Source organism: Cynoglossus semilaevis, chromosome 6 (assembly GCF_000523025.1).
Source record: "Cynoglossus semilaevis isolate Cse_v1.0 chromosome 6, Cse_v1.0, whole genome shotgun sequence".
Classification (NCBI taxonomy): domain Eukaryota; kingdom Metazoa; phylum Chordata; class Actinopteri; order Pleuronectiformes; family Cynoglossidae; genus Cynoglossus; species Cynoglossus semilaevis.
This window is the reverse complement of record NC_024312.1, coordinates 76,508-98,851: the sequence shown is the minus strand read 5'-3', so window position 1 is coordinate 98,851 and position 22,344 is coordinate 76,508. Positions and strand designations below refer to the sequence as shown.

General features: G+C 40.5%; 1 protein-coding gene, 1 long non-coding RNA gene and 12 other non-coding genes across 18 annotated transcripts in view; 1 reads left to right on the top strand and 13 right to left on the bottom strand.

Annotated features, from left to right (window-relative positions):
- frmd5a (FERM domain containing 5a) overlaps positions 1–22,344 on the bottom strand; it is a 42,463-nt gene that overhangs the window by 9,869 nt on the left and 10,250 nt on the right. For all 3 annotated transcript variants that reach the window (XM_025056155.1, XM_017032925.2, XM_008310985.3), the window contains exons 2-6: positions 7,126–7,230; positions 5,528–5,570; positions 5,297–5,375; positions 3,463–3,560; positions 2,570–2,693 (exon numbers count right to left, since the gene is read on the bottom strand). In XM_025056155.1, coding sequence (XP_024911923.1) covers positions 2,570–2,693; positions 3,463–3,560; positions 5,297–5,375; positions 5,528–5,570; positions 7,126–7,230 — 449 coding nt within the window. The remainder of the gene's footprint in view (positions 1–2,569; positions 2,694–3,462; positions 3,561–5,296; positions 5,376–5,527; positions 5,571–7,125; positions 7,231–22,344) is intronic.
- Positions 385–456, bottom strand: trnad-guc (transfer RNA aspartic acid (anticodon GUC)). The gene has a single exon. It is a non-coding gene; the product is annotated as a tRNA-Asp (tRNA).
- Positions 711–782, bottom strand: trnad-guc (transfer RNA aspartic acid (anticodon GUC)). The gene has a single exon. It is a non-coding gene; the product is annotated as a tRNA-Asp (tRNA).
- trnad-guc (transfer RNA aspartic acid (anticodon GUC)) lies at positions 876–947 on the bottom strand. The gene has a single exon. It is a non-coding gene; the product is annotated as a tRNA-Asp (tRNA).
- On the bottom strand, positions 1,041–1,112 carry trnad-guc (transfer RNA aspartic acid (anticodon GUC)). The gene has a single exon. It is a non-coding gene; the product is annotated as a tRNA-Asp (tRNA).
- On the bottom strand, positions 1,206–1,277 carry trnad-guc (transfer RNA aspartic acid (anticodon GUC)). Its single transcript has one exon. It is a non-coding gene; the product is annotated as a tRNA-Asp (tRNA).
- trnad-guc (transfer RNA aspartic acid (anticodon GUC)) lies at positions 1,370–1,441 on the bottom strand. Its single transcript has one exon. It is a non-coding gene; the product is annotated as a tRNA-Asp (tRNA).
- On the bottom strand, positions 1,535–1,606 carry trnad-guc (transfer RNA aspartic acid (anticodon GUC)). Its single transcript has one exon. It is a non-coding gene; the product is annotated as a tRNA-Asp (tRNA).
- On the bottom strand, positions 1,699–1,770 carry trnad-guc (transfer RNA aspartic acid (anticodon GUC)). The gene has a single exon. It is a non-coding gene; the product is annotated as a tRNA-Asp (tRNA).
- On the bottom strand, positions 1,862–1,933 carry trnad-guc (transfer RNA aspartic acid (anticodon GUC)). Its single transcript has one exon. It is a non-coding gene; the product is annotated as a tRNA-Asp (tRNA).
- trnad-guc (transfer RNA aspartic acid (anticodon GUC)) lies at positions 2,027–2,098 on the bottom strand. The gene has a single exon. It is a non-coding gene; the product is annotated as a tRNA-Asp (tRNA).
- On the bottom strand, positions 2,190–2,261 carry trnad-guc (transfer RNA aspartic acid (anticodon GUC)). The gene has a single exon. It is a non-coding gene; the product is annotated as a tRNA-Asp (tRNA).
- The window catches only part of LOC103379439 (uncharacterized), a 37,066-nt gene continuing 17,051 nt past the window's right edge, over positions 2,330–22,344 (top strand). Inside the window, exons 1-8 of one of the 3 annotated variants that reach the window (XR_003049863.1) lie at positions 2,330–2,478; positions 2,595–2,730; positions 3,548–3,650; positions 4,142–4,233; positions 9,046–9,232; positions 14,811–14,900; positions 16,370–16,555; positions 21,014–21,087. This is a non-coding gene — a long non-coding RNA (uncharacterized LOC103379439). Of the gene's footprint in view, positions 2,479–2,594; positions 2,731–3,547; positions 3,651–4,141; positions 4,234–9,045; positions 9,233–14,810; positions 14,901–16,369; positions 16,556–21,013; positions 21,088–22,344 lie in introns of those variants that run through there. The other 2 variants (XR_003049865.1, XR_003049864.1) reach the window with 2 other exon arrangements.
- On the bottom strand, positions 2,355–2,426 carry trnad-guc (transfer RNA aspartic acid (anticodon GUC)). The gene has a single exon. It is a non-coding gene; the product is annotated as a tRNA-Asp (tRNA).

Below are 22,344 nucleotides of genomic sequence, written 5' to 3'. Positions count from 1 at the left end.
AATCTTTAATGTTACAGATTTAACACCCAAAATATAATCGCTTACTAAAACTACATTAAAGTCTGGCAGTTTACGGGTAGTTTTTTCCGATTTCCCGTATGTATAAATGACGTATTTCTGATTGTAGATCTGATGACGCAATAGACATTATCGACTTTTAGTACTGTAAGGACACAATGAACCGCTAGTGGGCAGTGGAGCTTTGTGCCATTTATCATTCTGTTCCCATTCTATCAGTATTTAATTTGACATGGGGTTTTCTGTCAAATTCGATCAACAAAGCATACGAGGACTTGCGTGAGGGGTTTTTCAACCCGAACAGGTTGCCATACAGTGGGGAGCCGTAAATTTAAAGGGAAAGAACAATAAATTAGAAAAGTAAACCTCCCCGTCGGGGAATTGACCCCCGGTCTCCCGCGTGACAGGCGGGGATACTGACCACTATACTAACGAGGACTTACGAGACATTTTTTCAACCCGAACAGGTTGCCATACAGTGGGTGATGTTAATTTAAAGGGAAAGAACAAAAAATTAGAAAAAGTAACCCCCCCCGTCGGGGAATTGACCCCCGGTCTCCCGCGTGGCAGGCGGGGATACTCACCACTATACAAACGAGGACTTACGAGACATTTTTTCAACCCCAACAGGTTGCCATACAGTGGGTGATGTTAATTTAAAGGGAAAGAAAAATAAATTAGAAAAAGTTAATCTCCCCGTCGGGGAATTGAACCCCGGTCTCCCGCGTGACAGGCGGGGATACTCACTACTATACTAACGAGGAGCTGTGTGAGGGGTTTTTCAACCCAAACAGGTTGCCATACAGTGGGGAGCCGTAAATATAGAGGGAAAGAACAATACATTAGAAAAAGTAAACCTCCCCGTCGGGGAATTGACCCCCGGTCTCCCGCGTGACAGGCGGGGGTACTCACCACTATACTAACGAGGACTTGCGTGAGAGTTTTTTCACCCCGAACAGGTTGCCATACAGTGGGGAGCCGTAAATATAAAGGGAAAGAACAATAAATTAGAAAAAGATATCCTCCCCGTCGGGGAATTGAACCCCGGTCTCCCGCGTGACAGGCGGGGATACTCACTACTATACTAACGAGGAGCTGTGTGAGGTGTTTTTCACCCCAAACAGGTTGCCATACAGTGGGGAGCCGTAAATATAGAGGGAAAGAACAATAAATTAGAAAAAGTAAACCTCCCCGTCGGGGAATTGACCCCCGGTCTCCCGCGTGACAGGCGGGGGTACTCACCACTATACTAACGAGGACTTGCGTGAGGTTTTTTCAACCCGAACAGGTTGCCATACAGTGGGGAGCCGTAAATATAGAGGGAAAGAACAATAAATTAGAAAAAGATATCCTCCCCGTCGGGGAATTGAACCCCGGTCTCCCGCGTGACAGGCGGGGATACTCACTACTATACTAACGAGGAGCTGTGTGAGGTGTTTTTCACCCCAAACAGGTTGCCATACAGTGGGGAGCCGTAAATATAGAGGGAAAGAACAATAAATTAGAAAAAGTAAACCTCCCCGTCGGGGAATTGAACCCCGGTCTCCCGCGTGACAGGCGGGGATACTCACTACTATACTAACGAGGAGCTGTGTGAGGTGTTTTTCAACCCAAACAGGTTGCCATACAGTGGGTGATGTTAATTTAAAGGGAAAGAAAAATAAATTAGAAAAAGTTAATCTCCCCGTCGGGGAATTGAACCCCGGTCTCCCGCGTGACAGGCGGGGGTACTCACCACTATACTAACGAGGACTTGCGTGAGGTTTTTTCAACCCGAACAGGTTGCCATACAGTGGGTGATGTTAATTTAAAGGGAAAGAAAAATAAATTAGAAAAAGTTAATCTCCCCGTCGGGGAATTGAACCCCGGTCTCCCGCGTGACAGGCGGGGGTACTCACCACTATACTAACGAGGACTTGCGTGAGAGTTTTTTCACCCCGAACAGGTTGCCATACAGTGGGGAGCCGTAAATATAGAGGGAAAGAACAATACATTAGAAAAAGTAAACCTCCCCGTCGGGGAATTGACCCCCGGTCCCCCGCGTGACAGGCGGGGATACTCACCACTATACTAACGAGGACTTGCGTGAGGTTTTTTCAACCCGAACAGGTTGCCATACAGTGGGTGATGTTAATTTAAAGGGAAAGAAAAATAAATTAGAAAAAGTTAATCTCCCCGTCGGGGAATTGAACCCCGGTCTCCCGCGTGACAGGCGGGGATACTCACTACTATACTAACGAGGAGCTGTGTGAGGTGTTTTTCACCCCAAACAGGTTGCCATACAGTGGGGAGCCGTAAATATAAAGGGAAAGAACAATAAATTAGAAAAAGTACACCTCCCCGTCGGGGAATTGAACCGCGGTCTCCCGCGTGACAGGCGGGGGGACTCACCACTATACTAACGAGGAGCTACTACCTACTGTAACATCTTTATTTACGTGTGTCATATTCCCTATACTGGTGCGTTTTGTATTTTTCCTCAGTTTATACAAGAAAGCGGCCTGTAGGTCGGTGTGCATGTGACACAAACGTCTACGGCGGCGAAGCTCACATCAGCTCTGTTTTGTGTATATCAGCGATCCGTCGCTCCAGCCTCTCAGAGTGTTTAGGGAAAAACTGGAACTTGGAGCTGTAGCCTTCAGGATGCTTTCCGGGGTCGTAGTCACCGATCTCAGCTAAGGGAGGAAACGGGAAAGGTGAACTTGAATTAAGGTAAAGTAATAAAACTAATTCACATTCTACATAATAAAAGACCCACACTAATGCAACTTCTTTCCTGAGTATATTTTACATTTGCCTGACGCTGCCTCACAAATCAAAGCCCGCGAAAAATGATATTTAGCTGTACAATTGTTAGCTTCTTCCCTGACAGTTAAACGATATCTTTCGTTCAACTACTGATATTTCTGTACATTTCCCGGTCGTGTGTGATTTCTCCAGGTACTCCAGTACCAACAAATGAAGGTTCGAGTTAGCTTTTCACTCTAAACTGACTACAGGAGTTAATTAATGTTTTAGCCTTCCACTAGCACAGGGCTAACAGAGCTATGTTTTGGCTACTGTTTAATTCTGACAGATTACCTCTGAATATGGTCATATTTTAATCAGAATCCAAGCTAGTTCTTGCTTAATGTGTGTACATGACAACCACGTATTCATACATTCCTGTGAAATACATTTCAAAATCATTCAGATTAATTTACAATTAATTCTATTAAAATGTACAACACAGCAAAACTTGTTAACATTGAATGATAAATGTTGAATGTTTGGCTAACTTTAGGCATTTTCTGGGTTGATTTGTGTTATTCCTCAATTATTAAAAAAATAAAAACATTCTCAAGCAGTTTATGCATATTATTAATTTTAATGTAAAAGGTAGTTTGTCTCTACACATCCATTTGATGGACAAATATCAGTTTTCCAGGTGTCACCATGCGTTACCTTGTAGAATGTAAGCAGCCAACATGGCTGCATCCGAGGTTTTGCACAGGAGCCGACCGTGATACAGGTCTCTCTTTATCTGCAGGAAGACGAGATATCTGCAAAGACAAGAAGATAAAATATCCATATCTGACAATCGGACAAGGAGCCTTAGCTTGACCATAAAGTGAAAGAAAAAAGGGAAAAAGGTAAACAAATGTGAGAAGACGGTTTAGGTCCAAATGTAAATTCTGTTTTCGTGCAAGTGAGAATGTTTTGTTTTTTTTTTGGGGTTTTTTTATCACCAAGCTAACAGCAAACAACAGCGTGCAAAATGTCTCTGGACGTCTTTTATAAAGTCCACAAAGGACAGATACAGAAACGCGGTGGTGTATTTTTTTTTTTTACAATCCCATCCAATTTTTCCAATCAAAATCTTCATTAGCCCACCACTGCAGAGAGCGGGTCAGTCCTTCCCCCTGTAAGCCATTTGATTATATTTTAGTGCACTAGCTCATAATATAATGTGAATAACGGGTCTAGTAACTGTAACTGTATATATTGGCCATGTACCTCCTGAGCTTCTCTTGCTGTCAGGGCCACGGCCACTGCTCTACATGCAGATGAGCTCAAAGTCCCGATGGACACAGGTTTGAATATTTCTGTTTGAGTTATCCTGAAATGAGGGTTTGTTGTGCAGGAAAGAAGTCAAGAAAAAAAAAATACCCTGAAGGAAAAACTGCTGCTGCTGTTGCTAATGCTGTGGTGAAGCCTCCACCCTCAGCTGCACAGGTATGAGACAGTGCCTCCATAAAACAACAGGATGCCGACAAGTGCGACACTTGTAGTTTTAATTATCATCATTGTTATTGTTGTGATTATACTACAGTAATGAGGGCAATGAGGGCAGACATGTCCAAAGTCTGACTCTGGGACCAAATGTGGCACTTGAACCGGTTTTATTTGGCCATGACTTATTTCTCTACAAATAACAGTCAATTAAATTGATATTAAAGCAGTCTCTAAAGACAACATTTTTGGCTTGACTGACTTTTGACATTGGTTAATTAAGTGGTCCTGAAGGAAAAATGGGTTTTTTTTTTATACATTTTTTTTTTTAAGTTGTGATAAATCTAGCTAATCATTTACTGTTGAAGACGGTCGTACAGTTTGGTTGTAGAGTTTATAACACAGCAGACATTAGAAACCTGAGGTGAACTACGAAAACAAACAGTCCAGCTCTAATAGGCAGCACTTAGAGGGCAGTAGAGAGGAGACATTAAATGAGCCTCATACAGTATGTGGTTGATCATTTATCCTGTGAACCACCAGACACTCCGCTCTCTCCACTCCCTCCTCTCACTCGGTCTTTTATAGTCTCTTCCTTCCCACTTCTCCTCTTTCACATTTCATCCTCTCCTCTCTCCGACAGTGACCTTTGGCCTCCTTCTACTCCAGGTGCGCAGGTTGTTATGTACATACTACATGTGCCGCACATTTCAGCTCATTACCGCTGACAGACAGTCTCCTCTGTGAGGCAGACTGTACATCAGTAGACTGTCCCCTACAGCGTGATAATATATTACAAATAATACAAGATAATGGCATGTTACATAATGTAATGTAAAATATAGATGTACAACTACGGATGTCCGATAATATTAATATTGATTTCCTGACTTTAAACTGCGGGTAACGACTACAAAACATTCACATCACAGCTAAAAATAAAAAATAAAAATAACAGAACTGAGCACTAACGCCGTCAGTGTGAACATACAGTAGTAACTGTGAGCGGTAGTCGTTAAAGCAGCAAGAGACGATAAATGAATGAAAAACTTGTGTGAAGTCCCACCGAGTGATTTCCTCCCTCAGAACAGCAGGATCAGGAGGGTAGAACTTGACTCTCAGACACATGGTGAACGGAGGCTGAGCTGCGGGAAAAGAAAATGCAGGGAAATGTTGGGGTGAAGATGATTTATTTAAGGTTATTGAAATGGAACAGGTGAGAGTTTAAAGCAGGCAGAAATATATAAGGCAGAAATATAATGTCTGCATTAGCCTGAACCATACTTTAAATACTTACATTTCATTTGCTTGGCAATAGACTTGGGGAACTCCAACCAGTGCTGCAGGAGAGAAGTAGAGAAATATGAACTAATGAGTGTGAAAAAAAGATTAATAATCTCAATAATCCACATATAACTTTACTCATTGGCTTCAGTTATTTTTATATAGTCATTTACAGCCTTGGAAATCACTGTAAAAAAGTTAATGTAACGCTGTTTTGTACTAATGACAGCGAAGTACTGTGCATCGATGCTATATTTAACCGGTAACAAATAAACACCAGATAGTTGTTGACTACTCATGATTAATCTTGATTGATCACGACTAGTCATGATTAATCAATGACTGTAATTAATCATGTTTTAACAGAGGTAAATCAAAATTCCTCAACAACAGGATACATATTATTTTCCCACCCACAGCCCCTTATTATTGGTTGAATTCAGTTACTCAGTAAAGACTTGAATGTCAGCCCCTTATTATTGGTTGAATTCAGTCACTCAGTAAAGACTTGCATGTAAGGATGCATGTAAATAAATGACATCATCTCTATTCTCGGTGCCGTCGTCATAATTCCCAGGTATGAATGAATATATTCTCTGTGCAGAGCTGAGCCCCAGCAGGAGTCTGATTAAAAATCAGGTTGAGACTGAACTCCTGCTGCTGCTGACAGCAGACATTCAGCCGTATCTTCTCCCCCCTCCTTCTCCTTCTCCTCCCCTCCTCCTCTTTCTTCACTACCAGTTTACCTTCCCTCCAACCAAAATCCCACCCCAGCAACCAGGGCCCTGAAATAGCCCTGGATGTCATGTGTTAGCAAAGTAGCATCAGCAGGACCTGCCTTCTTTTTTCTTCCTCTTCCTGCTGGACCTTAACATGGGCTACAAACCTGTGAATACTTCATGAATGAAAACACGCAAACACGGCTTTTCACTTTGGACCACGGGCTAGCTCGAATCCATTTTTTAACGATAGAAAAGCGCGTGAGTTGTGGAATCTTCAACCACCAGCCAAGAACATTTGCTTGAACACGAAAGTTTAGGAATGAGTTCTGTCATTTCAGCTAAAAACTTTCGTTGGAACTGTTTGACTTTAATCAGCAGCACCAGATTGTTGGAGCTCGTCAGTTTATTTATAGGGAGAAAACTTCCTTATTTTGGCCTCAAACACAGTCTTTTAACAAAGAATGGACACAGCTTTTTTTTTCCTCAAAAGTGAAACTCAGGAGCTAGAGTAGAAGTAGCATATGAACACCAGGGGGCGACATTCTTCGTTTTAAAATTAGAATGTACAGTATGTCCATGGTTGTTCTTTAACAGAATATTAACAATTATCCTTAAATTATTGCATGTATTGATGGTAATGAATCAAGTACTCATTATGTCACACTTTTTACGTTTAATTATTTATTTTGTAGTTTGCTGATGGCTGTAGCTTGGTAGGTACTGCAGGTCTTACACCAGGAGGGTTGTGGGTTTGACTCCAGACGTAGTAGGATCTGTGGTGTAAAGTGCTTTTGAGTGGTTGTGAGAACCAGAAAAACACTAGTAAGTCTAAAAATACAGGAAGTAAATTTATGTAATATTTTATGTACTACACAGTGTAAACACTTACCCTCTGTTTGTCTGGATCCACATATCTGATGCCGAAATAATCCTTCTCTAGCAGGTTGAGGTGGTGACAGATGAGGTCAAACAGATATTGTCCCTTTGCATCACGCTGTTTAAAAAGAGAAGGAGAAAAAAGTGATAAATATGGATTTATTAAAAAAAGATGTCATACGAAACACTTTAAACATAAAATTAATGTTTTCAAAATCACACGTTGTTTCACTATGATGACATTAAAGCATAAAGTAAGTGACACGTTTCAAACTCAAAAATCACTATTCTTTTCAGGATTATCTCAGGAGTCGGCGTAAAGGAGGCTAAGAAAGTGTCCCTAAATATTTCCTGTAAATTTTTAGCACGACTTGAATTCCTCTCAACAGAATGGGCTGCAGATTTTTCTTTTAATCCCAGCGTTGCTTTTTTTAAACTCGAGATATGACAGCCTTCGATAATAAAAAATAACAGATTAAAGAGTCTGAATTAATCCCTTCTGCTGCTTAAAGCAGAGCACAAAGCCAGGAAGGATTAATTTTTCTAGTAATCTGAATGGAATTTTGCTGATTGTCTGGTCTCTGATCGTCACCATGTAACTTTCACTTCAGTGAAGATTTGATTTTTTTTATAGCTGTCTTTTGCTATACTTCATTAGTTATTTGTCATCTATTACCAGATACAGACATAACTCCTCTCAGCTATAAGAAACAACAGTAGTTTGAGGTTTTTTTTATTTTATTTAAACAAGCTCTGTATGTGAAAGAGACGCTCAGTCCTAAAGGACATCTGTTCTTTTGTTGCGTTTGTTAGTATTCAACACCAACCGCCCTCCCCCTCCTCCAGTCTCCTCCCCCACTGCCTCTGTCCCCGTCCCACGTTGAGCGCAGCTGCATTGTCCGCCCAGCACTCCGTCTAATTACAAGATTGAGGTGAGATTGCAGCAGAGAAGGGATGTCTTGAAATTTCTAATTAAATACAGCAGTGAAGAATAACTTCTTCTAAAAACCCCAGAGGTTTTATTTAGTGTTTTGGTTGAAAGACTTTTGGTGTGACAGGTGTGACTTATCTGTTGAATAATTCCAGTCACAGTTTTTACGTTACTTTGCATCCTAGTTTCGTTTATGTGGAGTAAAATGAGCAACCCTCCTTTTTTTTCACCCCCTACAAATTATATATTTGTCCTGAAAATTAAAGGAAAATGCAGGAATTTAGACAAATTAATTTTACTTGCTTTAAATGTCAAACACAATCCCAGTTAAATTCTCCTAAATATCAAGCAAACGACTTCACAACGCTGCTTCATCCTCATCCTACATCCTCATAACTCTTTGGATCTAATCCATGTTATTAATCAGCATCAAGTGCTTCAGCTCATCACTGTAGTGTGAAGTTGGAAACTTGACAAAAAACTATTGACATTTCACCAAACCAGTCATGAATGAACTGCTGATATCCACTCAACTCCAGGAAAAAAAAAAAGGATTCCTGGGTGAAAAGTGTCTCATTGGTTTCCCTCCTTCCTCCGTGTATACGCTCGACTCTTTCCTTCAAGATTAATCATTAAAACGGTCTCCATGTCAACGCAGGAGCGCAGAGCATTAATAAAAGATCCTATCACTTTAAACTGAGAGCAGTGGAAATACAGCGGAAATGACGGTGTGTGTGTGTGTGTGTGTGTGAAGCTGGAAGAAGCAGAAGCAGAAGCCCTGCGGTGATTTCTTTGGTGTCATAAGCAGATTTTCGTTCTCTGGTCCCCGCAGGCTGAGAGAGAGATGACGGTGGTTAAAGTGTCAGACCAATTTCCGTCCCCCTTCACGTCGTCGTGACCCTGTCACTTTGGCTCGGACCGGGAGCAGACAGGGGCCGAGTGACAAGCACTTTAAGTTAATATGAATTTATTTCAATCACGTCTGTTTCATCCCCTCACCAGATAAAACTCCGGAATTCATTCTGCTGCACCTACGGTCGCATGGGTTGATGAAATCAAAAGGCCCAAAATTCACCTGCTAATCAAACATGGAAGAGGAAATTCCCTCGATGTGCCGCGCAAACCAGAGGAGAGGCTTCGTACCCGATTTAGCTCCTCGCCAAAAACCCCATCCGTGGTTTCCAGGCAGGTGAGTGGAACAATGAAAATGCAAAACACCAGCAGTTAATGAACATACTCACAATGGCGCTAAACCCTGAAAGAGCGAAGTTGGTAATGGCCTTGTCTGTTAATGTGTTAGGAATCAGGCTGCTGCGTAATTATAAGGGGGGAACGGGGTCTAATTAGGAGTAGTAATGATAAAACTGTGGGATGAGAAAGCTGTAAAAGATAAGCTGTTCAACAGAAGGTGTTAACGTTCATAACAACAGCAGCAGCAGCAGCGGTGTTGGAGCGCTGAGCTGCTTTAAATGCCAGACATAATGTACAGTAAATTCAAGAAACTTTAAAGCTAAGATTTATCCAACAGTTCAGTGTCCAATGATAAAAAAAAATAAAAAATCATGGCTCAGTGACACAGCCCTGTGGCTCAATCTAGCGATTCCCAACCCCTGTACCGTGGCCCACTAGAGTGCCATAGAGAAAATTATCCAATTTCACTTAATTGGGCTGAAAATTATTATTTATTTACTGCATATTATTCTTCTTTGCTCGTCAAAGCATGAAAGGCAGAACAATTTAAATACTCTTCAGCTAGGTGGCAGCAGATGGCTATGAAAACTAAAAAAAAAAAAATAAGGTGTTGAAGAAGATCTTTGTGAATGTCTTTCTTCAATTCCTGCCAGTATATCAGTGTTCTTCAACCGGGTCTAGAATTTAGTCAATTATGAGGTCATTTAAACAAACAAATAATATTGTTGGACAAAAATTTGATTTTTATTTTATTTAAATTGAGTGTCTGTCTAGAAACAAACTCTGGCGCTTTGACAAAGACAATTTGTTGTTGTATCGTTAGTCTCATCCCAAAGAGACTATAGTCAGGCTAAACCAAATATTAAATAAAATATATCCTCATCCTCCATGTTTAGACCACCCTGCAAATAAATGTTTACGACATTTTCTTGTGTTTCCTCACCACATTCCCAGGTTAATGTATAGAGAAAACATGGACGTGTTCCACGAACTAAAAATGTGTGACAAATTTTCCTGGAACAAAACCAGCAGCCCACCAGTGCCAAGCTGGAGATTAGCATAGGAACAATACTTCATTTTTTGCCATTTTCACAGCTTTAGCAGCGGCGTGCCAGTTCACTCTCACCATGCAGGCAGTGAATCAGTGTCGCTAATTTAGACGCTATCAGTCACCTCGGAGCTGCCATTCATTCTGGAGGAGCATTAACATGTTTGGGTGATGTGAGGACGGTGCAGTAACACATACAGAACAAGAGGATTTTAAAATGTGTATTTTAACCTCCTATAAAGCGTAAGGAATCGTTTCTTCACCGACTTCACTGACGATTCTGTGAAGTTTGTAGAAATGTTTTACAGTGCAGTGGTGGGATTCCTACCTGCCCTGGAAAAAAACACAGGGGTTTTCCAACTCTAATGGTCTGGAAGTGTTTGAAAGGCAATACGAAAAAAAGATGTTTTAGAAAAAGTATTTTTAATATAATACAATTTATATTATACCAATATAGTGTATAAGAGACAATAGATTTTTTTTTTAAAGGCCTTCCTTTTATCTTTGTTCTATCCATGGTAATTTCCCTTCTGAGTTCTTGTCCTTTTCATGTCTCAGTCAGGGATATTTCCCAGCGGACTCCTTCTCCTCCTATTTTAGTCAAATAGGTTGATTGCAAGTGTGAAGTCATGGGAGAAAACATTGTCCGGGGAGTAAAACTTTTCACACAGGTCGATAAAAATCATTGTGACACACAGTGGCTTGAAGCGGCTTGAAGCAAAGTGTATGTTACTTTTCAAGATTGTTTGTTGGCCGGAAAAATTAGAAAGTGTCCAGGTATTGGTGTAAGCTTCAGGACTTTGACTCTAGAGCGGAGGACATTTTCTTAATAATTTATTTTTGTATTTTGCATGTTTTGTCCACCTGCCCCTGTCTGAGAGAGAGCTACTTCCTATAATTCCAATGACTAGTTTTTTTTTGGGTTTTATTGTGTGTCTTTGTGTGATTGAAAATGAAACCTTTAAGGTCTGTGAAACAGTTATTGTCCAATTATTTTTCTTGTGGCGTGAGGAGGGTGGAGATAAGGGGAGGAGGGGATACTAAACTATAAACTCTCCTGAGCACCAATTGGCTGTTGCTGTAGTCACTGTGTGTGTTAGTATGTATGTGCGTGTGTGTGTGGTCTTGAGCATTTCAAGCCGTATTGTGTGACTGGCAGACGACCAAGTCAATCGAGCAATTAACTGGTGCAGAGATGCTGAGCTGTGCTGCTCTGAATCAGCAGCCGTCGGCTGTTTTAAACACATTACACCAGTTTTCTCCCCTCCTTGCTCCTTCCTTCCTCTTCCCCTGCAATGACGGTCACTTCGTTGTCTCCTAAGCCCTCGGGGAAACTTCCCCTCCCAGTGGTGGATAAAACTCCAAACGGCGGCGACTGAGGTCGAGGTGTGACATTAGGCTTGATTCCACTTGGTTGGAGTGAGGAATGACTCAGAGGGACAGAGTCGTGCCGCTGATAAATTCTGCCCTGACATTTTAATACCTCTGTAATTGTTTTTTCACTGAGTTCTCCTGCCATGAGCTGCGGAGCTGGGGCTTCATCGGAGCAGATTTGGACATTTCTTCAACAGACAATGAGATTATGTTCCTCGGGGCTCCCTTCTATATCAGCTCAGACGTTTTGGTCACTATGAGACTATTTCATCCCTTAGTTAGAAAAAAAAAACATCACAAGTTGACCCTCCTGTAAAAGGCCCTACATTTCATAAGAGCCAACCAGTGCTGTCAGGATACAGGGAGGTCCAAAGTCAGGCTCAGGGACCAACTCTGGCACATGAACTAGTTTAAAATGCGTTGATTTCTTCATCAACGTCACGTTATGTTTAAAATTCAGTGGAGGTGGAACTCGGTGGTGACTTATGGGTCGTATGAGGTAAGTCAAATTTAGGACTGCAGTTGGAGCGGACACGTTTTAATAGACTAAATGCAATTTAACATTAGATTCAGCAGAATGTGTTTTTTTTTCTTCCTTCCCATGACAGCCCTGGGCTTCACCCTGCTCTCAGCACATCTTCCCCACCTTTTCATCATCTTCTAGGCACAATGGCAGCGCATTTTCTCACCGATCATGTCATTTTCTGTGGTTATTTAGCGTGACAGGCGTGAAGAGTTTGACTGTGAAGGCGAGCGAGGATGATGTCTGCGGCCCACTGCGCTGTACTTGGCATGCAAGAGGAAAAAAAAAAAAAAAAAAAAGAGGATCAGCTGAAAAAGGGTGGTAAAGTCTCTGGCAGGGGATTAGGAGTGACAGTGGTTTAATGTGGTGTAACTTGGAAAACGTTGCAGAGGAGAAGTCTCTCTGGTCCCTAATCCTGGTTGCAGCTGCAAGAAGTGTTGGAATCTATATTTGTAATTAATCTTTTATGAACTTTAAGACCATATAAAGACAGTCTCTGATTCAGCGTTGACCACACGCCGTTTTTTTTTAGCAGTGATTTGTTTCTAATAGCCCAGATCTGGCATCCAGAATTAGGACTATAAGGCCCAGATCTCTGGCGCAAGTTTAATCAAGGTTTGGCCCATATTCATGATGCCTACGACACATGTGGGTCACATCTGGCATTAATTCAAATTCAACATTCTACATTTAAATGATCATGAACTGCAGTGTCACCAACTTAAGCATAAAACCAAACAACAAAAGGAGTGAAACGATTAAATATGATACTGAAATAAACCACTTTCTGAATCACACACATTGTTACTTGTACACACTTTGGGGAAATGTTTTCTTTTTCTTTTCATTTGACTAAAGCGCCTCAAGCTTAAAATCCCATCTCAATTAACCTTGTCTGAGGTCAGAGCTGACACAGAAGACGATCTTTATGGAGCGTTTATTAAATCCCGGTATTTTAGGAACCACAGCTAATTTAACCTGATCCTCATCTGACTGAATATCCAGAAGTAGAGCTAAAAAAAATAAAAAGGTCACAAAGGCAGCTGTGAGGCTTCATCTGCCCTCGTTTTCCTTCCTGTCCCACACAGATTAGTCTTATTGTCCCCAGGAGAGACATGGTGCTGATTGTCTTCTGTGTGTATGGTCCCAGGGGGACTGAAGGTTGAGACAAAAGAGGAGATCAAACATGTTCCCGCAGATTTGTAGGATTGGAGGATTTTTATTAACGTAGAACAAGGTCGAGAACAAGGTCAAGTTAACAGCATTCTGACATAACCACACAGTTGTCTCAAGAACAATCTACCAAGAGACATTTTGACCTTTGTCTGCTTGTCTTTTTTTTTTGTTTCTCAATTGAAATGGATGAGGAAAAAAAACGTAGTTGCAAAGTGGACCTCAGGATAGTGGTTCACAGAGTGGCTTTTCAGCGACCGGTTTCTGCCGCAATAAGTCAAATCAACGTTGTTATTTAAATGCATAGAAGACTAATGATTAATTACAACTAATTCTTCAATTAATAGAAAAACGGATATGTGGATGTGTAAACAGTAGAGACGTGACGATGCGTGACAAGTCACATCGGTAAAAAGTCTCATCAAGGTGTAAGGAATAGGTTAAACAGTAGAGACGTGACGATGCGTGAAGAAATTAATCTCATCAAGGTGTAAGGAATAGGCTGTGTTATCTCAAAAACTCACTCACTCATGGTCATACCATGACACTACATGCTCTAGTACAGTAGGTGGCGCTTTGCATAGAAAAATGTTGTTGGTGAATAACCTAAGTGACATTCAGGTGTTCAAACAGAATGTGGGAATAATTTCTTTCACAGACACAAACAGTGTTTTTGTAAAGACAGGAACTCTTTCCAGTTAATTTTTATATTCTTTTCTTGTTTAATAAATTGACAGAAAAATGTGCAATTTTTTTGTATTCTGTTATTTAAGATAACAATTGTTACATCCCTAGTAGACATGGATGGTTCAAGTCGTGTTGTTTTCCTTTGTGTGTGAAACAGCCTAATCCCTGCCTCTGATTGGTTTTGCTCATATTTCATCTTTGCCCTATCCTCGCTACAGCTGCTGCTTCCTCTCTTCGCTCAACGGCAGAGCAGACCTTTATTATTTATCCTCATAAAATATTATTTTGTCACGACAGCCCGGAGAAAAGTACTGTCATCCAAGATTATTTTGTCACGACAGCCCGGAGAACAGTACTGTCATCCAGGGGGAGGGGAGGAAAGTATCTGGTATATTTAGGAGACAAGGGGGAGGAGCTTAGAAGACACAAGTATAGAGAGAGAGAGTTAGGTAATCACCAGGGGGCACTGGAGAGGCAGGTGAACAAGTGGGGGGGGATGTAAAGTAAACAGGAGTGGAGCATCTTAGGAAGAACAGAAAGATGACAAACAAACAAGTGTGGACGTTACAAACCCGCAGCTCTGGTCGAACTTGACGGATTCAAATCACCTGATCACGACGTTCAAACGCTGAGCTGTACATGTCTAAGCGAAAACCTTAGCTTCTAACCGGAGCCTTAGCACATTTTAGTCCCGCATGCACCTGACCATGAGCTGTTAAAAATATTTCAACTTTTCTCTAAAGAAAGCTGTTTTTTTTTTCTCCTCCTCAGCAGTATCATAGCAACAGTGGTTTCCTTGAGCTTGGAGCGTCTCCTCCGTCACAGCCTTCAGTTTCTCCAACAGGAGCCCTCTGAATGAAGGTAGGCGACCTCACGGTGGTTAAAGATAGCACTGCGTCCTCTTAAATACCAGAGTTTACAAATTCATCCTCATCTGTCTCCCACGCAGCTTATGTAAGGCATTGATTTGATAGTGTCAGACCTGAAAACTAAAGTGACTAAAATACAAACCGCGCTGTAAACGGCTTTTACAAATCAAATACATGGAGTTACTTTAAAATTACAGCATCAAACAAGAAAAAAAATATTATATGATTAACCTTAGGTTAGTGTAGGATTTTTCACAATTAATTATGATTATCATTTATGTCAGTCAGCTTGTCAATCAAAGTCTTACCGACTGTCTCGATTTCAGTCAGGCTGCTGTGACACAAGTTGGGCCACTGACCTTATGTTTAGGCCTCAACAAACACGTGCTGGGAGTTGAGGCCATGTGATTTTAAGATCCAGGGTCTTCAGTGAAACAAAAGCTTGACATTAAGTCCAGTAAACATTCCTAACTAGCAGCATCAGTTGGTACTGCAGCTGTCAACTGTAAAATCTTAATAATCTCCACCATGGAGGAAATATTTCCAGTGCAGATTCTTAACCAGCAATTTACCAAAACTACTCTGGAGACTTATTTCCATTTTTGCAGTCGGTGTTAGATATGACCCGAGGAAGTACCCGCAAAACACTGGAGTAGATGTGGAAAAGTGGGAAGAACCATTCCTGTCCCACTTTCCCGAAAGCAGTGTGAAGGCATCGGTAGCAGCAGAGCTTCGTACACACTCCCTAAATAACTGTCTCTTCTCATTAGAACAGCTGTATCATCACATTTGAAAATGAAGAGCTTCCTACTTTACTGGGTAAAAAGAGATTCCTTCCCCTGATACTGTCAGACCACAGTGGAAAAAGTAGGCTGTCAGTGCCACCAAAAATAGAGAGGCCTTTGTCAGATACCAAACTCCAACTACTGAGTGGTGGTAGTGGAAGAAATGTTGAAAATGTGTCCTAAAAGATGATGTTGAGAGAGTAAACACGTTTCTTAAAAGTAAAAAAATATATATAAAAATGCCTTTTTTTTTTTATATTTGTTTTGGTGGGTCGCATTTGAAAAAAAAACCTAATTTAATATTATTTTTATCAAATAGAAATATTTGCTCAATCCATTTATTGTATTTTTTATTGTTTGTTTGTATTTTTATACAGTTTTCTGGTTGGTTTTGTCAGTGTTTCTGCCTTGATTTTAAGTCTGATATGATTTATAATAATCTTTTACAGGAGTGACTATTGAAAACAATAATCAATAATCAATACCATTCATCATTCTCTCCGGCTGGTATTGACAAATTGATTGTGTTTAAATATTGATCCGTTTTTACCTTAGATGTCTTACGAAAATAATTTTGGAACATTTTTAGTCCTTAAAAAACAGTGGGGACTAAAGGAAATTGCTCTATGTGAAATTGTTCCCTAAATTCTTACAATGGTTCCACTTCATCTTACAGGTCGCCACACACACAGTGACTGAATGAGGCCAGTGGAGTCACACAGACCACAGATATGTCACCAGCCCTGAAGGATCATGGGAGTCCAGGTGGAAACCAGTCCAGACTGCAGAGTTTTAAGAATACAGCCAGTCAGACAAATGGCGTTCTGGGCCTGGAGCATTTCAAAATCATCACGGTCGCCAGGTGAGTGCAGGATTGGTCGAAAGTGGGTTAACTGCTGTTGCACTCAGACACAAAAAAAACAAAACACAATTTATTACAGAAAATCTGTAGCTACTAAGACTAAAGAACATCTGTTACTACAGGCTGCTTGTTTCCCTGTAACTGTACTGTACTTTTAAAAAAAATAAAAAATATTATTTAGCACATAGTAAGTTAACCTAATAAGAATTTAACAAATTTTAGCTGAAAGTGTTCACCTGGTATATTTAAAAAAAATACACTTAACACAGCTCATCAACTTGAAACCTTACTAAAAGTTAGGAAAATATAAAAAAAAATCAGGTAAAAGATAGCTCAACATTTGTAAGAAATCAGCCACCCAAGGCTTTCAATTGAAATATCAACGGCTACAAGCTAAAGGATAGCTATAAAATGGTGGAAATTCATACCTGACTTGTTTGAATTGTTAGTCAGAAAAAAGGAAAACTATTGGACAAGTGGCAGAGTTAGCAGAAAATAGCCAAAAGTTAGCCAACAGCTAAGTTGCAGAGTCAGACTTTGGAAGTGTGTGGGAATCCTGATCTCTGTCTCTGCGATGCCCTTTTTTTTTCTCCCATAACTGAAATGAGAAATAGTATCACACCACGAACCAGCCCAGCTGATCAAACCAGCATGAAGGACTGGGTCACTCCACAGTGAGTAACCAACAGGAACAGAACAGATTGTTTCTGCTCTGCAGGATCACAGTAGGAACTGGACTGAAAGGGGTCTTTGTTCACCCAGGGGAGGCTAGAATGACTGCACGGGGGGGTTGGGGGGGGGCATGTGGTCCAGTTGAAGTGGGACCAGAGTGAAGCTGGAGACTGCACTTGATATATTTAACATCACTCCAACTAATTAAAGAATTAAAATACAGCTGGAAATGTGAAGTTTAAAATCGGACTTACTGTTATTTGCAAGTGTGCTCAAAGTCTGGCTTCTGACCCAATCTTAGGCCTATTTTTTTTATTGAAATCATTGATATAGTCACAGGAAAGTGAGCATACTCTTTGCTAACTTTAGGCATATATGGTGCAGAATCTAAGACCTTTTTGTTAAACTTGCAAACTAGCAACTTTGTTATATTTTGTCATCTAAATCGTAGCCTCTTAGCTAACTGCTAGGACTTCTATGTGTTAATTCTACTGTATGTCACATTTATTTGGTAAGTAGTTGCTACATGGAGTAACGTTAACGATGGTTTTCAATAAATTCCACTATGGTTTAAACAAAATAGTTTTAACACATTCCACTATGGTTTAAACAAAATAGTTCTAAACTAACATTATCAGTTGTATCGCAGCATATTTGTATTAAATATCGTTGTGACTTTATCCAATATGCCCATTTAATGTCATGCTGAGCCGCCATGATTTTCCCACCATAAAACCAACATCTGAAACAACAGCGTCCACTACTCATACACGCTCCGATCATTTTTGGCTCAGTGGTAATGAGGTGAACGTTGGCCGCTCTCATAGAAAAACAATGACCTGCGGCGTGACAGTGATGGATGATGCTGGTCTAAAAGTGCCCGCTGTCTGGTTATGCACTGTCAATTTAAATCTCATTTGTCATGAACCGTCAATTGTCACGTGAATCAGTGCAGATAAGAATCAGGCCTATAATTTTAACATACATCACCCTGTCCACAAGGACACATTTCTACAGAGAAGTAGCCGAGCCTTTGCCGATAGAACATGCTGGAGATTAATCACGCGGCCAGATGGTTTAGCTGTCAGATTTATCGTGTCCTTGAGCAAACCTCTGTACCTGACACCGGTCCAAACGTGGTTGGGGGGGGTTAAGGAAATCGGGATTGCTTCGAAAAAACATTTGCCCATCTAAGCAAGTGGCAAACGCTGCAGAATAAAGTATTGGCCAAATAGAATTGAGGTAAAAAAAGAAAAGAGGAAGGCCAAATTTCCCAGAAGATAAAATTAACCAAGAAACCATTTTAAGAAAATATTGGCACCACTGAAACATCATACAGTAAAGAATGGACCAAGTATTGGTAGCTCACAGTATCATAAGTTGTCAAAATAGTGGCAAATAAATAGTGGCCTAAATGAGGCAAATACTGTTTGAAAATTGTGCCAACAATAGAGCCTTGTGGCTCAGAAGACGCAAAGAAGCAAGAAAAGCATGAAAAAGAAAAACATGACTGCGTGCCATCTCTATTTCGACTAATTCTAGATGACAGATCTGGTTTGATTTTATTTTATTTATTATATCTGATCTAAAGTAATTTCTGCTGCTATTCAGATAAAATTGTATTAACTTAGTTGCTGGTTTGATTTTATTTTATTTACTATACCTGAAGTAATTTCTGCTGCTATTAAAATAAAATTGTATTAACTTAGTCTTTGAAAAGTAGAAATGTGTATCCAAAAACAAATAAAACAAATCTATTTCTCATCCGAAGGATCATCTTTCAGATCCGACAGCCTCCATCTTCCTGCACAGTTGGACTTAATTCCAAGAGATTACATAAACTTGACCGAGGGAAATAATCCACTCCGGAGTGTCAGAACAGGGTCACAGAGAAATAAGCCTACACTGGGCTGTGATCTAAATATAATGTACTACACTATGGTGCAGGAGGTGGTGGGATGTGTGGATGAAGAGCAGCAGCAGCATCAGCAGCATCAGGAGTAGGATTTGTTTGGCACAGCTGCAACAGACCCAGCTCTGTTCTCCGAGTTCATGCGAAGAACAGAGAGAATCAACCAGATGTGGGGCTGAAAAATGGAAAATCAAGGACACAAACGTTTGATGAGATTAGCTTAAAAAAAAAAAAAAAATTCCTGTTAAATCACGTTGTTTTGGAGATCCAGCAGAGAAACTCTGCTGCTCTGCTCAGTGACTCATCTGACAATAACCTTGACAAATGACCCTCAACGCCTACACTCAGACTGACAAGATTTACAAACTACAGCACCTCCTAAATGTCCCTCATCTTCTTCCAGCTGTTGTCGTCCACAGGTTTAGAATTAACAGATCTGACGTCTACCGAGAGTTTGATAAAAACCTGGCGTCTGTTTAATGTTTATTATTTATATATTGGTGTCAAAATGAATAAGATTTATTTTATTTTTATTTAAGGTCCGACAGATGACAAAACTATTACAAACAATATTTTTAATTTAATTTAATTTTAATTTTAATTTTAATTTTAATTTTAATTTTAATTTTAATTATTTATTTATTTTTATTTTTTTTTAAATTATTTTATTTGTGGTGGCTCGGCGGTTAAAAAAGCGGACGTGGGTCCGGAAGCCAGTGTTACGTTGAGCATGAACTAACATGGATTCACTGTGTTTAAATGATCCAAGATGACTCCGGCTGTAACTGCTGCCACTGCTGAGCCTTTGTCTTCTGCGCTCTGACAAGTGTCTTTTTAATAAATCAAATCAAGGTGATACTTGGAGTGAATCAAGTGGCAACTATTGACTGCGAACGCTGATCGACTGTCACTGTGAGTAAACGGTGACTGACAGCTGACTGGTGACATCTGTAGTGGAACAGGAAACAAGGAGGAAACACTGAAGCCTTCATATCTGACCTGAACAACTGAGGAAAAAAAATGGATTCTTTACAACTTAGGACCCTGAATTGAGCTGGCACACCCATTATTAAAACACAATTCTTGGTATCAGTACTCAGTACTCATCAGACAAATGATAATATTCACTGCCGTGTCAAACCAGCAACAGCAATCTGTGACTGCCCCCCTCCAGGGGAGGGTGAGAGGGTGGGATGTTGGGTTGTCCTGAAGAGTTCTCCTGGGAGTTTGCCATAAAGCCACTCTCATTAATTATAGACAGCAGTTAATGCCTGCTGCATAAGACGTGTTTGGGAAAAACCCAAAGGAGCCCAGAGAGAGAGAGAGAGAGAGAGAGAGACGGGTGAGAGAGAAAGACTTGCACATTCAGCAAATTTCCCCAGTGTAAACAAGACTGAGTCGAACCCATAGATGATACTGTACGTAAGAAAGTGACGTAGCCAGAGAAGGAGATCAAAACTGGGGCAGAGAAGGTAAAGCGTGACCGGAACAGCACATATGATTAGTCAACACGTGTGACTGACAACACGACTGTCCAATAGGAAACTAGTTATACTAGTGTAGTAAGGCAGTAGTGTAGCGATTGTTACAAAGAAAAACAGCCTAAAGCTGGTGACATTATAGTAAAAATACAACATTAAACATTAAAATAAATACACTATGGAACCACCGTTAACCTATAGTTGCGACACTTCCATTTGAGGAAGTCACTTGCGAAAAGTAGGTGGCCATCATTAATGTAGGTTTCACCATCAAGTCCTACTTGGCAGCTGTAAAATTAACTTTTCCTGTCCCACTTTTTGCAGGCTTGAAGACTGGTAACAGATGGGTGTAGCATTTGCAGGCTTGAAGACAGATGGGTGTAGCGTTTGCAGGCTTGAAGACAGATGGGTGTACCGGTCTTCCCAGAGACATGTAAGATCTCGGAACTGAAAACACATACAAGTAGGTAAGTTATCTGTTGTTCTTGTTTCCATCCCAGAGCACCACTGTAGCTTTAGCTGTTTTTTGTAAAGGATGCTAACGTGCGTCCTTTGCAGTGAAAGTCCAGTGAAAACTGTGTTGTATTCGTTACAAAGTGTAACTCTATAAGAGTATTAATTGTGTACAGATACCGTATATCACTTCCTGGTAAATGAGCGCTGTGGCGTTGTCCTTCGTTCACACACTGCTCACACAACGGCCAATTTAAACCACGCGGCTGAATGAGCGACAGAGTCGTTGTGTAGTGCGACACTCAGTCGTCCTACGGGCATTTGTACACATGAGCACCAAGAGATCAGATGATGATAGTCACACAGTGCGTTCATGATTCATTAGCTTCACATTGTGCCTGGAGGCGGCGTGGAGAGGGGGGACGGGGGGAGGGCGGAGCCGGTACCGTTGACTCCTCAGTGGAGTTTAATCTCTCTACCTGAACTGAAGGTTGACTGGAGCTAAGAATAGCCACACCATCATTGGTGTCACACGTATCATTAGCGTCATCACCGCGGGCCACAGGTTAGCTATTGATCTTAGAATGCATAAGAATGTCCCAGATTTAATAGCATTCAAATTTGAATATAATAAATTATCCATATAAAAAAAAACAGTTATGCCATAATTAATAACCTAAAATTAGAAAAATAGCCACAAAATAGCTTAAAACTAAGCTAAAGTTAGTAACCATATATAGCTTAAGGTTAGCCAAAATTAGATGGTTAGCCCAAACTATACTGTAGAAAATCTGTGGTGAAGGGTACCCAAATTATATATTTTATATCACCAGTAAAGACAGATTAAAACTAAAGTTGACAAGAGGCAGTTACACTAAAGAACTCAGGGAAGTAATTATATTTAAATAAGAAAATAAATTTAAAAAAGGGGCAATTCTTCTCAAAGCAGCTAACAATTATATAAAGAGATTGTCCAGGAATTTAGGAAATTAGCTTCAAGGAGATAAATAATTTAATTCTGTTTCATACATTTACAAAAATACTGCTTAATTTAGAAACCAACTGTCACAGTTTTCATCAGCCTGTCATATACATTCTGACCACTAGTCCAAAGTTACTATCCACTGTACAGTGTCAGCAGCTGAAGAAGCCTGAGGACAAATAATCACTCGTCCTTACAAAATGACTTTGGAGACTGATGACCAGGGTCACTGTGCAAACAGCCCCTTGTTCTTTACAATATCTCACCCTAATGAAGGTGAGGACGTGAG